This window comes from Chiloscyllium plagiosum, chromosome 2 (genome assembly GCF_004010195.1).
Source record: "Chiloscyllium plagiosum isolate BGI_BamShark_2017 chromosome 2, ASM401019v2, whole genome shotgun sequence".
Taxonomy (NCBI): domain Eukaryota; kingdom Metazoa; phylum Chordata; class Chondrichthyes; order Orectolobiformes; family Hemiscylliidae; genus Chiloscyllium; species Chiloscyllium plagiosum.
The window spans coordinates 112,102,193-112,121,208 of record NC_057711.1 but is presented as its reverse complement, the minus strand read 5'-3'; the positions used below and the strand labels follow the sequence as shown (position 1 = coordinate 112,121,208).

Sequence of the window (19,016 nt, the reverse complement as noted above, 5' to 3'; positions counted from 1 at the left end):
CCACTTTCCCTAGAGTTCTACAGAGGGGTGTACGCTAACCCCGCACCACACCCCTTCCCCAACACTGTCCTGTACAGGGCAAATGTGGAACCTGTCAAAACACTGCAGTAAAAAGATGTGCATGCACGCTCTATTTGGAGACTTACCCCACAAAGGCAGCAGTAGTCTTATTGTTGGTGTTCAGTCCAGCTGCCCTGGAGAGGGTATGGGTTTAGGTGGCAGGGGCGAAGTTGGAATTAGATGGGGTTGGGGGGCAGGAAGCAGTGTTGGATGGTGTTGGGGTGGGGGCACACAGAGTGTGAGAGCAGGGATGGTATTGGGGGCAGGAGCAGGATGGATTGGATGGAGTTGGAGGGAGGAAGGTGGGTCACATGCTGGGGACAGGGCACAGTGTTGAGGGCGGGGACTTGCACGCTGTGTGCCGGTGCAGTCTCCTGAACGGGGAGCAGACTTTTAAAACTCTGAGCCCCAGAGTAAGAGACATTTAATCGATTAAAGGAATAATCGATTATCCGAACGAAATAGTGCCCTTACCCATCATGTTCAGATAATCGAGGTTCCCCTGTAATGTCCACCTTAGTCACTTACAATAGTGTGTTCTTAAAGCATGAATGGCAAAGGAAATAATCCAATCATCTTTCTCAGGGGGGGGATTTATGGTGTCACTAACTGAAGCCATTAAAACATTATATTTCACTGACCAACAATACACATTAGTTGAAGTCCATGCATGATATTTATTATGGGCAGAGTATTCTGACACAGATGTTTGCCCAATGATCCATTACACAAGATTCTAACATGATGCCTAGCAAACTCCACAACATTTCTGTACCAGGCAGTGTCAAACACAGCCCCAATATTTGTCCACAAGCTTGAATAGGGCCAAACATGTTAATAAAGTCATGATGGCACTCAAAATTATACCCCCAAGCAACCGGATTAATTGCATTAGTTGGGTCTGGGAGTAAATTGGTCACTGTTGGAAAATGGCACGTGGCAAAATCCAAAACACAACGTAAGATGCAATTTTATGGGGAGCAGGGGGTGCAAAGATGATAATGTTCTAAATTCTGTAATTGTTAATATGCTTTACATATTTAAATACATTCGTTTGTATTTCTAGGAATTCTGAAATTCAATTCACTTAGTATCATTAATAAGTCATTTTAAGCTATATTGCTTTTAATAGCTATTCTTCACAGTCAAATGTCATGAATTCTCACCTGATGCAAAACCTCCAGAGTCACAGGATAAAAGAGATTTTCCACAATGATGCGAAGGACTGAACTTTGACCAGCTAGTTGTGCTCCCTCACTGACTGTGCTGCCTGCCATTGACATGTTGCCAGTGTGCATTGCATTTACTGCCTGCAGAGCAGCCTGGGCTCGCTGTAGAGAGAAATAAATATTTCATTTTTTAAGAAAGGCTATGTGCAGCTTGAAACAATGGACATAAATTCCCTAACATTTATGTCCCCACAGTTTCAAAGAGTATTCAGTTTAAAAACATTATACTATAAATTCATAGCAGAACTGGAAGAACACATCAACAACACATAAATATGGCTCTTACACTGAAAACAACCAGATACCAAGCTACATCAGTAGGTATTTGGCAGGGTGGTTAAAAAGCTTGGAGAGAGGTTTCCAAGTATCTTAAAAGGAATAGAGAACTCTTTAATTTCGAGATTTCTGGAGCTTGGTGCCAAGACAGCCAAAGGAATGACTCCCAATGAAGGAGCGATCAAAATCAGTGTTACAAGAAGAGTCAGAACTAGAGGACTAGAAATGGAGGAAATTGTAAGGCTCCTTATAGAAATATTTGCATCACATGCAACTACAGGTGAGTGACAGAATGGCTTATGGTGTGCCTGTGTTCAAGAAGGGACGCAAGGAAAAGCCTGGGAACTGTAGTTCTGTGACTGACTGGATGGATAAGTTGTTGGAAGTGATGAGGGCAGAGTGGTAGACATGGTTTACTTGGAATTTAAAGTCTTTGACAAGGTTTGGCATGATCAACTAATTAGTAAAAGTTAGATCACATGGGATTCAGGGATCTTGCCAATTGGATACAAAATTGGCTTAATGACACACTACAATAATAGTGGAGGGTGTTTTTCAGACTGGAGGGCTGTGACCAACCGTGTTCTGTAGGAATCTGTGCTGGATCCAATTTTGTTGGTCGTTTATATAAATGATTTTGATGGGAATATAGAACGCAATGGTTAGTAAGTTTGTGAATAACACCAAAATTGGTGGTGTAGTGGACAGTGAAGGTTACCCAAGATTACAAAGAGATCTTAATCAATTGGGTCAATGTGCTGAAGAATGACAGGTGGAGTTTAATTTGGATACATATGAGGTATTGCATTTGGTAAAAGAAAAAAAAACGGTCAAGGCTTAAACAGTTAAAAGTAGGGCTTTGTTAGTGTTAAAGAACAGGGACCTCAGATCTCAGGTATATAACTTTTTGGAAGTTTGTCACAGAATGATAGGGTGGCTAAAGCAGTGTTTAGCTGCATTGCTCAGACTTTTGAGTATAGAAGTTGGGAAGCCATGTTGAGATCATACAGAACATTGGTGAGGCATCTTCTGGAGGACTGTGTCCAGTTTTGGTCACTCAGATATAGGAAAGATATTAAGCTAAGGAGGGTTCAGAAGAGATTTACTAGGATATTGTCAGGAATGGAGGGTTTGCATTATAAGGGGAGGCTGGTTCGGCTGGGACTTTTTTCAGTAGAGCAGAGAAGGTTGAGGAGTAGCCTTACATAGCTCTATAAAATCATGGGGGAGTACAGGTAAGGTGAATGGCAGGTGTCTTCCCCAGTGTGGGCTATTTCAAAAGACTGGAGGCATATTCTTAAAATGAGGGGAGAAAGCTTAATTTTTTTTTTATAAACAAAGTGGTTCACATGTGGAAATAAGTTCCAGAGGAAGTGGCATCCAAGTATTGGCAAATTAGAAGAAAAGAGGGGATCCAGATAATGGTTGGTCAGTGGAGACATTGAAAGCAGAAAAATGACAACACTAAATTGAAATAAAAGTCAGTTAAAACCACTACATCGACAACACACACACACACGCACAAATCTTTTAGTGGGTGGTCTCTGCAGTAGGGACCAGCAAAACTAAGCAGCGTGACCATATATTCACAGAGATGCTGATACAAGCAACTGGGCCATTATTCTTTGATTGAAAATTTCAACTTCAGAATCCAAGATCATGCCAAGCTTAAAAGCAACAACACAAAATAGAAGAAATTATTCAATTCCTGGAATAAACTCTCAATAGTTAACTATGACATGGAAGGAAATGCCCAATTGCAAATGAATAGAAACAGCTTTGCCTTTAAGGAATTCAAACAAATATCACATTATCAAAACTGACATAGTTTTATTCCAATAGTATTTATAAGCCATCAACATGAAGTTCCATATCAAGTCTACAGCACAGCATATAGATTAAGGTGACCGTGTATACCTTAACTCCATCCATCTGCCTTGTTCCAAAACAATCAATTACCCTACCTAACAAGTGTAAGCATCTCAATTTCATAATTTAACCATAACCATTCTTGTGAATCAGCCCTTTCAGGGGGTGCTGTGCAAAATGTTGCAAGAAAACATGCATTTTTTGAACTGTTTATTCAATTTCTGCAATACAATATTAAATAACACTATAACTGTTGTAACAAAAGTGCATCAGTAACAAATAATAAAACTTTTGGAAATGGTGGAAGGGGAATTGAATTACTCAGTCAATGGCATTCTTACCTGAGGTAAAGAAGTCCAATATACTGCACAAATGGCTCCTTCGAGACGGTGCAATTTTGGGCCAAAGTATTAGAATGTCTTAATTTTTTGATGACTGAGTTGTTAAGTAGTAGGTTGGTTGGAATTGAACCAATCATGAATGCATTGTACCTGATACTGTTGTGGATTTAATGTCAAATTTCAAACATCAAATCCTGATGACACGATGAGAAGTTTACAATTTAGTAATAAGTACACACTGGAATTTCTAATTCATGCATACTGACCAAGAGATGATATTATCAGTTGAGCTGACCCTATGAACTTCCTTTGACCACGTGCCTTTCAGGTGATATCCTGTACTGGCAAAAATCCATTATGAGTTAAGCTTTTTTTTTTGAGAGTGTGAAGGGAGAACCTGACTGTGAAAGCGAGAGAAAAAGAGTACTTTCCAGCACTGTTTTGGCCTTGGTGGTAGAATGCATGCACACTCTGCACCGGGCTAAAATCATTTCAACAATTTATATCGAGAGGCTCAGATGTCTAGGGAAATATGCACATGTTACATCATAACCTGCATCCTACCAAAGATGAAGCACCAGTAATAAACAAACTGCATGAATAGGAGTTGTAAGAATACAGAAATCTAAACACAAGAAATCAGCTGGACCAAAGCAAAGGCAATAGAAATGCACGGGCGCTTCCTTTAGACCAACAATTAAAATTAAGAGGCCTGATACAGTGAAATTTGAGTTTTAGTAAAATTGATAACGGCTGTACAACTGGAAATGATAATGGTAAGAATGAAGATTTAAGGGGACTTCATAAATTCCCAAAGAACAGAAAGAAAATGAATATAGTACTGGCCATTAATTCTTAAAACATGATGGAATTTGCCCAATATCAGCAACACACCAGGAAATTGAAAAGGTTTTCATTTTGACGACTTTGGCAACCATGTTGCACTTCAACAGGTTTTAACATTTTAAAAAAATAGATGGTTTGCCAAATCTACCTCCTTTTCATTTTAGAGACAGGAGTACAAAAGAAAAATATTATGGAATAATTTTCTTTGGAATTTAACAAAGTTAATTCTGGAACAAAAACACTCACCACATCAGACATCTGTGGAAAGAACAGACAAATAAATTATTCAGGCGAGAATCCTTTACTGGATCCATCGTCAATGAAATGCATTTAGCAAGGAATAAAACATCACACAAGAAAAGAAACTGGAGATGCTGTGATGTACTTAAGATTGGGGAAATAGATGACGACATTGCAACACTTATTTGCATGAGATAATGGGACATTGATTGTGACATAGTCAAGACATAGGCGAGACAAAATGTCTGAAACTTGAAGTTCAACGAGAGGCAAGAAGAAGAACAGAGTACAAAAAGTTGTCACAGCAGGTGCAACGTCCAGCAGCCAGGTTGGCACCCAGGCATGCAAACTACTTCACCACCTCGTTTTGTTGCAGATTTGTGATCCTAAGTCTTAACTAGCTCTTTTTTCCGCCAACAGTTTATATTCTCCATCTCAATACTGCACCACAGAAATAGGCCTTTCAGGCTAACTGATACATGGCTAGTGCTTAAGCTTCAAGATCTAAAAGTTGAAGTTCTAAACTGGAAGGCGGCCAATTTTTAAACAGTATTAGGCAAGAACTTTTAAAAGCTGATTGGGGGCAAACGCTTACAGGTAAAGGTATAGCTGTAAAATGGGATGCCTTCAGAAGTGAGATAATGGGAGTTCAGAGACAGTATATTCCTGTTAAGGTAAAGGAAAGGCTGGTAGGTGTAGGGAATGCTGGATGATTAGAGAAATTGAAATTTTGGTTAAGGAAGAGGAGGAAGCATATGTCAGGTATAGACAGCAGAAATTGAGTGAATCTTAAGTATCAAGGCAGTCGGAGTATAGTCAAGAGGGAAATCAGGAGGGCAAAAAGGGGACATGAAACAGTTTTGGCAGATAGCAATAAGGAGAATCTAAAGGGATTTTATAAATACATTAAAGGACAAAAGGGTAGCTCAGACACAAATAGATCACCAAGGCAGCGTGTGTGTGGGTGTGTGGATGGGGGGCAGGTACTTTGCATCAGTCTTAATTGCGGAGAAGGATGTGGAAGATACAGAACATGGGGAAACAAATGGCAACATCTTGAAAAAAGGTGGTGGTGCTGGATGTCTTGAAACGCAAGTAAGTGGATGGGAAGATATGGAAGTGATTGCTGGGGCCCTTGTGGAGATATTTGTATCAGCAATAGTCACAGGTGAGATGCTAGAAGACTGGAGGTTGGCGAATGTGGTGCCACTATTTAAAGAAAGGTGATAAGGAAAAATCAGAACTATAGACCAGTGAGCCTGACATCAATGGTGGGCAAGGTGTTGGAGGGAATCCTAGGGACACGATTTACTGGTGTATGGAAAGGCAAGGACTGATTAGGGATAGTCAATATGGCTTTGTGCGTGGGAAATCATGTCTCACAAACCTGATTGAGTTTTCTGAAGAAGCAACAGAGGATTGAGGAGGGCAGAGTAGTAGATGTGATCCATATGGACTCCAGTAAGGCATTCGACAAGGTTCCCCATGGGAGACTGATTAGCAAGGTTAGATCTCATGTAATACAAGGAGAACTAGCCATTTGGAGACAGAACTGGCTCAAAGGTAGAAGACAGAAGGTGGTGGTGGAGGGTTGTTTTTCAGACTGGAGGCCTGTGACTAGTGGTGTGCCACAAGGATTGGCACTGTGCCCACTGCTTTTCATCATTTATATGAATAATTTGGATGTGAACACAGGAGGTATAGTTAGTAAGTTTGCAGATGACACCAAAATTGGAGGTGTAGTGCACAGCGAAGGTTACCTCAGTACAATGGGATCTTGACCAGATGGGCAAACGGGCTGAGGAATGGCAGATGGAGTTTAAATTAGATAAATGTGAGATGCTGCATTTTGGAAAATGAGATCAGAGCAGGACTTACACACTTAGTGGTAAGATCCTGGGGAGTGTTGCTGAACAAAGTGACCTTGGAGTGCAGATTCATCGATCCATCAAAGTGGAGTTGCAGGTAGATAAGATAGTGAAGGCGGCATTTGGTATGCTTTCCTTTATTGGTCAGAGCATCGAGTACAGGAGTTGGGAGGTCATGTTATAGCTGTACAGGACATTGGTTAGGCCATTTTTGGAATATTGTGCGCAATTCTGGTCTCCTTCCCATCAGAAGGATGTTGTGAAACTTGAAAGGGTTCAGAAATGATTTACAAGAATGTTGTGAGGGTTAAAGAATTTGAGCTATAGCGAGAGGCTGGGGCTATTTTCCCTGGAGCGTCGGAGGCTGAGGGCTGGCCTTATAGAGGTTTATAAAAATGAGGGGCTTGGATAAGATAAATAGATCTTTTCCCTGGGGTAGTGAAGTCCAGAACTAGAGGACATATGTTCAGCAAAATTTTGGTCGCTCAATTAACACGCCTGTATCCTTTTGCAGTCTTCAAGCTCCTCCCAATATTGTTTCTATCTATCTTTCTCATGAAGTTGACCTAATACAAAATACAATTATCAGCCTTGACTCTCAATGTTCTTGTTACTTTTTCTCTTGTGGTGGTAATTAAATGCCTCCTTCCTTTTTGCTTATCGTGTCTTCTGGAATGAAAAATGATACAAAGGCTCAAACATATCGTCCTTTCTCATGATTAGTTTTCACACATCCTCAAAGGATGATCTTCAACTTTAGCTACTCTTGATTTTTGCAAGAGTAGCTAAAGTTGAAGATCATCCTTTGAGGATGAGTGTCGGAACTTTTACAAGTTTATATTTCTTGCCTGTATTTCTCATGCTCAAATTTCTCCTTCATTATCCTTTTAGTTATTTGTTAGTTTCTTAAATCTTTCCAGTCTTATGTCCTATTACTAATCTCTGTAGGGTTTAAAAACTTGCCTTATTTGATCACTCTTAACCTTAGTTAACTTCTTGAGAATTCTTCAATGGAATACATCTATTTTGAGTTAGCAAATATCCCGCAACTGCCACTGCATCACTACCAACTTCCCGTTTAAGCCATCCATCCAGCCCACTTGAGTCAACCCTGGACCACATACTCTTACAATTGTCGTTAAGATATTTACAGATCCACATTTCCTAGTCTCAAACCAAAAGGAAAATTCTTTCATATTACGATGCTTCTTGTCTTGTCCAGATGACTACACTGTCTTTAGTTAATCCTGTTTCATTTCACATTCCCAGTTCCAAAATAGTCTGGATTCCAGGCTATGTTTTTTCAAGAAACTGTTCTGATACAGTATTAACTCACTCTCTAGGCTACTTGTGCAACTTGATTTGTGCAAAGTCTCCTGTGATGTTTGGAGTAAATTTCTTGCAAGCCCATTACCTATTCTCTACTTTATCCTACTGTGCAGCCATTGTACAGGCCGACAAACCGCTTCCACTAGTGATTACTTTGCAAATTCTCATCTGCGCTCCGCACAATCATGCTGTCTCTATTGCTCCAAAAATACTTTTTAAAAAAAAGGCCTCACATCTCCATGCTGTCTCTCCAAGACTTGACCAGAGGGTACAAAATTAGGCGCAGCTGCTGCTGGAACACACTAATACCTTGAACTGTTTTTTTTAAAATTCAGAGAATGAGTGTTTCACAGGCTGGGCCACCAGTCACTGCCCGTCCTTAGCTGCCCTCCAGTAGGTAATGGTGGTGAGCTGCTACCCTGAGCCACTGTCGTCCATGTGGTGTAGGTTGACATGGTGCACGTGCCATTAGTTTATTGCAAATATCAATATATCGAACGTTGCTCCTAAAATTACCTGCTCATGGAGTTGATAAGATCTCTTACTTGGCACTACAATCTCAGCACACCTTCATTTACAGTAAACAGAACATATATAAATATATAACAGTAATGCCAAACAAGAAGTGAATTTGAAAAGTGAAGTCTGCTGGTGCTGATGCAGATTATTCAGTGAACAGTGGAATCTGCAAGTGCTCTGGTCTGTGCAGAAATAATGGAATTGAATCAAGAATACTGTCATTTCAAGTCTGATTCAGGTTCAGAGAGCAGGGGGATGGGAGTAGAATGTGCAAAGATGACAGCAAATACACCGTTTCAGTTTCACCTTCTGATGCTTTTCAATTGATTCAAGTTGGAACTGATCAGCCTTTAAAGGAAAAGGATCAGGTTCTATTGAGGTATTTGCTAACTGAACATATTAGAAATAGTAGACAGCACCTAAACAACAATATCATTCCAGCAGTGTATACACCCCCTCAAAAAACCCCAGTAAATAATATGTTTACGAAGACAGTGAAAAAAAAGAGAGAAATTGGAAGAAAAACATTGTTCTTGACTGGTCTGCAAACTGACTAGGCTTGGGCAGTTAATGCCAAGTAGCAGAAGTGTGGGTTAAGGTTCAGCAAATATTGTTTCAGATGATCCATAGCAGTGTATATTCCAATTTGCTCAAGTACAATTAAACAAGACAATAGAAAAGATTACCTGCAAGTGTATGTGCAGTTTGTTTTATAATTGCTGTGTCATCAAGTTTCAACTACTGTGTCAGATAACAAACAGAAATACCCTGCTAAAACTAGAAATTATTAAACTATTTTAACTAATAACTGCACATTTTGTGCATTCAGTCTAAAAATCCAAGACGCAAGTGGTGTCCAACATTTGAACAGATTTCCCTAGTTCACTGCTGCAGGATCGCCCCAACTCAAGGATGAAAATGACAGAACCACCAATATGATATGTTATCTCAATCAGTTAACAGAATTAGGAGATTTTCACTGCAGTTTTTCCTGTGATTAGCCACAGGTTTGTTTGTTTTACAATTTATGGTCTTTCCAAAAATGTTACATAGAACATGGATAGTAACAGGTGAAGAAGAGTAACAGCAATGATATTCCAGCCATCACAGAGTGCAACAACATAATAGAACAGCTCATGCTTTCCGGTCAGCAAATTATATTTAAATGAATGCGACACTGCATAATTTGGACATGTACACACCATGTGACAAAACACGTGTAATTTTTCAAATTCATTTTTGTGGGATAAGCACTTTGCTGGCTGGACAGCATTCATTGTCCATCCCTAGTTGCCCTTGTGGTGGTGGTGATGGTGAGCTGCCATCTTGAATGACTGCAGTCCATCTGTTGTGGGCTGACCCATAACGCCCTTAGGGAGGAATGCCAGGAGTTTGACCCAGTGACAGCAAAGTAACAGCAACATCCCGAAGTCAAAGTGGTGAGTGGCTTAGAAGGGAATTAGCAAGTGGTGATGTTCCTATGTATCTGCTGCCTTTGTCCCTCAAAATGGAAGTGGCCATGGGTTTGGAAGTTCATGTCTGAGGATCACTGGTGAATTTCTGCAGTGCATCTTGTTGATAGCACACATTGATACTGCTGAGCATCAGTGGAAGAGGGAGTGGATGTACTGCCAATCAAATCACTGTCCTGGACAATGCCAAGCTTCTTCAATGTTATTGGAGCTGCATCCGACCAGGCAAATGGGGAGTACAGAGTCAAATGAAGGGGATATGCTGATTTGCATGCCCTGCATGGAGTGCTGCACATTGTTTAAGACAGATAGACAGCTGTCTGCATTAAAACTTAAGGGGTATAAAGTAGAATACAGCCACAACTTAGTAAAGGTTTTCCTGCAAAGCCCAAGTCCAGTGTCTCAGAAGCTACAGCACCATTTAACTAAAAAAAGCAGCTGGCAGAATCTTTAAAAGGTGAGGTATAAAGGAAATTCAGCTCAGGAGGACCTGTGCTCAGAAGCTCCTCACACAACCAAAGTGAGAAATAAAAACATGCTTATATTTAATTCTAAATGTAGAAATAGTTTGAAAATGACAAGCCTTAAACTTGTACCTCCTTTAAGCCAACAAAATTAATTAGTTAATCATGCAATTTGAAATATTGTTTTGGAAGTAGTCAGCTTGTATCAAAATGGCAAAAACAAAGACTAAAAATCAAAATCCTTCAAATCTTGATTTGTTTGTAGCCTTGGATGCCCAACGCTGCAACAACTGATCATGGCTGTACGTGAAATATAAAGGTTACCTACAATTCATGTGAAGTGGTTTCAAAAAGAGTATTCAGCTAAATCTCATTTAACAGATGTCAGCTAATTCCTGTCATGTGATGAATTTCCTGAATTAAAAGAAGTTAAACAAACAACATTTTTTCCACTGACAGTGTGCTCTTGAGGCACAACAGAACATACTTAAAACCAGCTGAACTACTTTTGGAGTTTTGTTTTTAGTCCAACGTGACTCCATTTTAAAACCAACATTCATTGTACACAATCGAGCCTCATTTTCTGGGCCACTCCCAGGGCATGAATGCAAACAAGAATTTCAAAGACAAATCATGCCTGCTTCTTCGCTTTCCAAATAGCTCCAGCCTATCAGTTGTTCATAAAGGCAAATTAAATTTGATAGCGTATTAGAAACATACAATTACATAAGAAATTATAAAAACATACAGACTCAGAGCTGTCAAATTCTGTTTTGTTGTCAGGGTCGTCTTCATGCAACAAAACAGTTTCACTTTCACAATTTTTTTCTACTGGCGGAGGTTTTTAACTTGGCTTCGTGAAGGCAATTGAGAACCACCTCCAATTGTTTTAATGCTGACACCATCAATAAAGTACAACATTACATAAAGTATATGTAGAATGTGCACAGAAACTTGACTAATCAAGTCCTTGTTAGTGCTAACACTCCGTTTGAGCCTTACCCTTTTGACATTCATGTAACCTGATCAGCATATCCTTCCAACTCACATGCATAGCAGTTACCCCTTCAATTCATCTCTCATTGCCCAATTCTCTGGGTAAAGCAGATTATCCAGAATTATTAGATTAGATTACTTACATTGTGGAAACAGGACCTTCGGCCCAACAAGTCCACACCCACCCTCCGAAGCGCAACCCACCCCTACACATTTACCACTTCACCTGACACTATGGGCAATTTAGCATGGCCAATTCAACTAACCTGCACATCTTTGGACTGTGGGAGGAAACCGGAGCACCCGGAGGAATTATCTACTTGACTTGCAAAGAGTGATATCATTATGGCCCCCTCGATTTAGAGAAAGTGAGGACTGCAGATGCTGGAGATCAGAGCTGAAAAATGTGTTGCTGGAAAAGGTCAGCAGGTCAGGCAGCATCCAAGGAGCAGGAGAATCGACGTTTCGGGCATACTCCTCCACAAGCAGAAATATTTTCTGTACAGGTCTATAAATTTGCAATCAGGTCCTGGCTGTCGCAAAAAGATGATCAATAACTTAAAACTCAACACTAGTATGCAACGCCAGAAGGCAGATGTTTGCTTGCATCAACCCACTGCAGTCCATCTGGTCATAACTTACTAAGGGGGAAAATTACCTTATTGATAATTTATACAGTCAGGGGACTGTAAAGCAAACTGTAGTGGAATGGAGTTTGCTTTTGAAAAAGCTTAACTTCAGCCAGATTACATCACTGCAGGGGAATAAAGACGACCAAAAATGGAAATTGGGGCACAGCAGGGCAGCGCAAGGCAAGGAGCGGAAAGGAAGGGAAATAGAAGATGACAGAATGAACCATGCAAGTGGTCAGATAGGAAAGTGTTTACAAATACTGTAATTATGACACCCATGTTTGCTCTCTACATCATAGCAGACTCCTACCAGGATAGTGAATAGAGTCAACCAGATTGAAAAAAAAGTAGACAAGTTACAACCTTCACATGCATATGTACGTACATCAGTTGCAGATCGCAAAGAATTATCAGGCCAACTTTCCACTCTCCTTGTTAAGATGAGCTCTCTCCCCTCAATCTCAAAAAGCAGAAACAATTAAGTAGATAAGCTTAGTAACAGATCAATATGTTGAGCATAAGGTTCCCATCAACGTTCACAATAGGGTGCACCATTGTGACCATGTGGTGCACTGAATCAGCTCTGCATAGGCCATCCACAAGTTGCTTATTTAAGAGACTGCACCAAACAATTTAAACAGTCCGTTAATAAGTACGGGACACGGTCAAAAAAAATTATAGGGTATATTGATTTTATTTATAGGTTACAGTTATGTTTCTGCCAGCATTCAGCTTCACTTAAAATAAGCTTTCTAAAACCTTTCCCTGGGTTATAAAAAGAAAAGGAATCCTAACTTCACACTAAACACTTGAGCAATTTCTACATTTTTGTTTCTGTAAGAAAATCATCAGTATCAGCAACATTTTACCCCACAAACATGGCAACACCTTCAAAAGGAAAATAAAATTACACATACACAAGACTAAGGTAGACTTACGCCTTGGTTGGGCAAGTTATCAGTCTTCAGTTCCCTGTGGTTGGAATACTGGATGTAGATGGGCTGATTGCGGAGGTGTGGAGTGACTGTGGTGTAATAGTTCACCATAGTAACAGCTGCTTCTTCTGAAGCCATTTCAAGGAAAGCCTGCAAGAGCAGAAAGGGGTGGGGGGGGGGGGGGGGAAAGAAGCACTCAATGAGAAAAAAAATCAATGCAAAGCAACACAGTACAGCATTTTTTTTAAACTCAAATAAGTAAAGCCCTTATGTCAGGGCATAATACATTAGAGAAGTCTGGGCATCAAGCTGATACCAGACACCAAACCTGAAATTGATATTTTCAACATTACCATTGGTCCCTCATCTAAAATGAGCTATTCCATTTTGTGTCATAATTCAGATTCAGTAGATAATGTGAGGGACATGATTGAGATTCAATTTGCAACATTACAGAAATGGTCTGTTGAGAACCATGAGCCACAAACTGCATGGCAAAAGAAAAAAGATGCATCACCTTGTGATAACTGCTCACACAGAGCAAACAAACTACTCAGATATTTATGAATCACAGCTATCCTTCAATAGTCCATTTGATGGTAACACAAGTGTAAGGAAGGTTTAAAAAAAAACTTTGTCATAACTGCAGAATAAATACAAATAAAAGTACCAAAATAATTCGCATAAGAACAGAATATTTCAGATATCAATAACAGCAGTTCAAGAAATACCCACTCTACATCAGATAAACATTTGCCCAAGACAAACACCTGATGGAAAATACTGCAGCTAAAAGTTAAGATTGTCTTTGATCAAAGGGAGTGGTAATAACAACACTAGGAAATTGTTAAACCTGAAGACTGGAAGCAATTTAGAACCAAGAAAAGGAGGACCAAAAATTGATAATGGAAAGGAAAAGGAAATCCGAATGCAAGCTACTGAAAAACAAAAAAGGACGGTAAAAAATTATTTTAGATGTATGGAAGAGAAAAGATTAGCCAAAGCAAATGTGGACCCATTACGTAGGAACAAGAGAATTTATAACTGGGGAAATGGTAAAGAAACATCTTTCTTTATGCCCATCTTCTCAGAAGGCAACTCTTAAAATATTAAATGAAACAAAGGAACCTCGATTATCCAAATACCAATTATTCAAAAATCAGATTACCTGAAGGAGATCTTGAGGTCCTGATGGAAACACATCTTTGTAATGTTTCTAACAGTGATCGTGTTTTTTGTTTTAAGTGATTAAACAGGCACCATCTCCAAATGAGTGACCTGCTGCCCTCTCTCTCCCCACACTTTCCCTGGAATTCTACAGAGGGGTGTACTCGAAACCCCCTCGTCTCCAGATAATCTGACCAACATTGCCCTGTACAGGGCAGAGGTGGAACCTATCAAAACACTGCAGTAAAAGGTTGTGTATGTGGCTGTGTGTGCGCGCGCATTAGTTATTTGGAGACTTGCCCCACAAAGGCAGCAGCAGTCTGACTGTTGGGTGTGCAGTCTGGCTGCTCCGGAGGGGGTTTGGGGGCGGTTGGGGGGGTGTGTGTGTGGAGATGTTGGACTGGGTTGGGAGGCCAGGGGGAGCAGCGTTGGGGCGGGGGTGTTGGGGGCCGGAGGCAGTGTTGGAGAGTAGGAGACGAGAGGGGGGCAGTGTTGGACCGGGTATTTTGGGGGCTGCCAGGGTTAGGGGTGGGGCCATGCGCACTGTGCGCTTCTACAGTCTCCTGAAGGGGAGCAGACGTTAAAAACTCAGTCCCAGGAGGAAAGCCATTTAAATCAATTAACCGAATAATCCATTATCCGAACGAAATAGTGCCCATCCAGCTCATTCGGATAATCGAGGTTCCCCTGTAGAAGGGGCAGTACTTAAAAAGTTAATTAGACTGAAGGTTAACAAATCCCTTGGACAAGAGAAGCTACATCTCAAATTGTTGAAGGAGGCGGCTAGAAAATACAGGATACTTTGATGATTATCTTTCAAAATTATGCAGATAGAGGAAAAGTTAGTGTTAGGAAATGGAGAATGAAGAACTGCAAGCCTCTCAGTTTGATGTTAATAGGAAAAATTCAGAATCTATTATAAAGGATGCGATATTTGGAAACTTAGGAAAGAATGCTTAAATTGGCAGAATCAACATGGATTCATCCAAGACAAATTGTATTTACGAACAGGAAATAGGCTATTCAACCTTTTGTGGTTGCCCTCAATTCAATATGCCCTGCTAATTCAATAGATCATTGTTCTTCAATGCTTAGTACTCACCATCATGATAATCCTGTATGCTACTGGTCATCAGAAATCAGTCCATCAATCAAATCAATCTCTACCTTAAACATACTCAAAAGGACTTCTAATACCCTCTATGGTAGAGAATGCCGAAGTTCACAATACTTGAGTAAAAAGAAATTCCTATCTCAGACCCAAGTGGCACCCCACATTTTTTTTTTAAAAACAATTGTGTTCCTAGTTCTAGGCTCTCCAACTAGAGGAAACACCTGCATCCACCCCCTGGTTCAAGTATTCTGTAGGTTTCAATAAGATCACCTCACATTCGTTCAAACTTTAGAGGATATCAGCCCGCTTTGCCGAATATTTCTTCGCAGGACAGTCTCACCACCCAGGAACAAGTCTGGTGAACTTTTGTTACACTTACTGAGAAAAGGAGACCAAAGCTGCACACAGTACTCCAGATGCAGTTGAACCAAGCTCCTATATAGATTGAGAGATTTACTGCACCTGCAGTCATATCCCCTTGGAATGAAGGCTAACATTATATTACTTTTCCGAATAGCTTGCTGCACTTGAACTTTTAGTCTTCGGTGACATATTGACAAGGATGCCTAGGTCCTTCACTCATTTATACTTTCTCGGCTATAATTTAACAAACAAACTGCCCAGGTTTCACCTACCAAAGTAGATAACCTCATTTTCAAGCCTGTTCAAATCCTCCTGAAGCCACTTGATATCTTCCTCACATCAGTCACAACTTTGTACCATTCACAAATTTGGAAGTATTGCACTTGATCCCCAACTCCAAAACCGTGATCTATATTGTAACCAACTGGGGCCCCAAATACTGATCCTGGTCATATCCCACTAATCACACTGCCAACAGGAGAGTGACTCCCTATCTTTCCTAAAGTCTGTCAGCCAATCATGAATCCTGTGTTTGAATTATTTTCAACCAATGTCCTGGGTACTTTATTAGAAGCCTTTTGAAGATCCAAGTCTACTACATTCATCAGGTCTCCCCTTTAACATGTTGGGCAAGAAAAAGGTTTTAAAAATGCCAAATTCATCGCAAACTATTTTCCATTCATAAATTCACAGTGACTATCCCCAATCAGATGTAGACTTACTCCAACCTTTACAGTAGATTCTAGCATTACCCATATTATCAGTTAAGGCTCAAGTCCATAGGTGCCAGCGTTCTTTCTCACACATTTATTAGTATTAGTGCAACATTGCTCCAATCCACAGGGTTTTAAATGCTGCCTGGTCAGTGATGCCCTCATCCCATTAGTGAATTTTTAAAAATTTCAGAACCTTTAGAGTTTTGGAACATGGCCACCTATGTATCGACGATAGCCATAACCACCACCTTTCGTGTACTGGGATGTAGACCATCAGATCCTGGGATGCTATCGACTTGCACAGCTCTGTTAGAATCTCCAATACAATCATACTAACATGAAGTTCTGACAATTGGACTGGTCTGAGAGGGCCTTCCAGTATAGCCAAGATAGTCTGCTGCCGTCCAGACATCCTAAACTGATCTAGTCCCATTTGCCAGCACTTGACCCATACCCCTCTAAACACTTCCTATTCATATACCCATTCAGATGCCTTTTAAAATGTTGTAATTGTACCCACCTCCACCACTTTTTCTGGCAGCTCATTTCATACATGCACCATCCTCTGCACGAAAACGTTGCCCCTTTTAAATCTTTCCCCTCTCACCATAAACTTTTGTCCTCTAGTTGTGGACTCCCTACTGTGGGAAAAAGACCTTGGTATTCACCCTGTCCACGTCACTCATCATTTTATCAAGCTCTGGAAAATCACCTCTGACCAGCAACTCAACTGGACTTGCCACTAAACACACTAGCTTCGAGAGCACGTCAGAGGCTGGGAATAGTGTGGCAAGTAACTCACCTCCTGACTGCCCATGATTTACAAAGCACAAGCCAAGAGTGCAATGGAATACACCTAAGTGTAGCTTCACACCATCTAAGTGTTGCCTAAGTGTAGCTTCACACCATCTAAGACAAAGCAGCCCACCTACTTGGCACCATATCCTCAAACAGCCACTCCCACCAGCACCTGCAGTGTGGATTATCCACAAGTTGAACTGCAAAAATTCACCAATGCTTCCAAACCCACAACCACTTCCATCTAGAAGGTCCATACCAGCAGATATATGCAAGCAGCACCACCACCAAGTTCTCCTCCCAGTCACTCTCTGTCCTGACTTGGAGTTATGTGGTCATTCATTCACTGTTGCTGGGTCAAAATCCTGGAATCCTCTAGGGCATTGTGGGCCAATCAAGAGTGTGGGGATTACAATGGTACCATAAGGCAACTCACCACCTTCAAGGGCAGCGAGAGGCATACCAACAGCTTTACAGGATGATATTGATAAATCAAGTACGTGGGCTGATGGAATGTTGGCTCTTATTTCAAGAGTGGGGCAGGATGCGTGAGACAGACATTGCTGGGGGTGGAGGTGTGCAGGCAGGTGGGAGTGAGATTTGGGAAGCAAAGTTAGTTCAGGATTTCTCTTCGGAAAAGTTCAATTACATTGGAGATACAGAAATATGCTGCTATAGTACGACCACAGGTGGGAGAGGCTCATAAATCTGAACAATCTCATTGTATTATAATGATGAAAACAACCTGTGCTCACACATTTGAATTTCCACAATTGAAAAAGAACACTATCTGAAGGTGGAAGCAGATGAAAGAAAATTGGATAAATAATCATAGGGAGAAAAGTGAAGAACCAGGAAAGAATAGGATAGGGCAGACAAATGAAATAGGTCTTTCAAGGAGCAAGAATACATGCTGTGCTGACATGTCTCCTTTCGTGCTCTATGATCCTAATCATTACGATGCTTTGACAAAATATATTTTGCTGAAAGTAAACAGATAATTACAAGATCCCTAGTCGTCATACTACTAACAAAATTGGACAGCATGTTTTTATGACAAAAAATGTGATGGACACGTATGATGCAGTGTACAATTCTAAATCATAGCTCTGTCTTAGACATCACAACACCTCAAACAGGTGATTAGGAAAACTTTGCAAATTCATTCAGCATTGCGGTTTCAATTCCAGTTTCACACATATGCATGACAGCTACTTGCTATCGTTTACCTTGGTCTGAAGATCCTGCACAAAGTTAGGATCAGAACAACTCTCCAAAATGTGTACATTTAGGATTACATCTCTAACCCTTCTCACAAGATTGCAATTCAAGCATAACCTGTTGAATGCATTTCTGCAAAAGAAAATTACTATAAAAGGACAGTACTAGGAAAAAAAAGTAGTTAAAGGTGGCTTTTCCCTCCAGGTGATGGCTTGTGTTTCAAGCATAGAGTGTCTAAATAAACTGCCTTCAACTCAATTAGTCTGCAGTGAATGCAAAACACTATCAATAAAGGGCAGCACCCTGTATTTTTGCAAAGCTGAGCCATGTTCTGACTTTTTAAAATATATATTTTTCATTTGGAAAAGGAGTAGAATGCATGTCATCAGGATTCGCATGTATAACATGGTAACCAGAACCATGAATACTGGGTGGAATATTGGCATTTAACTGCAAATTCATGGAAATAGGGCACAGTGCATCTTTTGCTTAGCTTCTAACATCTTCTGCTCATACTATGCATCATCCTTGACAGAGACCAGAGGGCACAAACTCTTCCAC

General features: G+C 40.4%; 1 protein-coding gene across 3 annotated transcripts in view; it reads right to left on the bottom strand.

Moving 5' to 3' along the window:
* Positions 1-19,016, bottom strand: part of ptbp3 (polypyrimidine tract binding protein 3) — an 80,962-nt gene that overhangs the window by 25,473 nt on the left and 36,473 nt on the right. For all 3 annotated transcript variants that reach the window (XM_043715888.1, XM_043715898.1, XM_043715905.1), the window contains exons 4-5: positions 13,080-13,226; positions 1,227-1,391 (exon numbers count right to left, since the gene is read on the bottom strand). In XM_043715888.1, the coding sequence (XP_043571823.1) occupies positions 1,227-1,391; positions 13,080-13,226 (312 nt within the window). The remainder of the gene's footprint in view (positions 1-1,226; positions 1,392-13,079; positions 13,227-19,016) is intronic.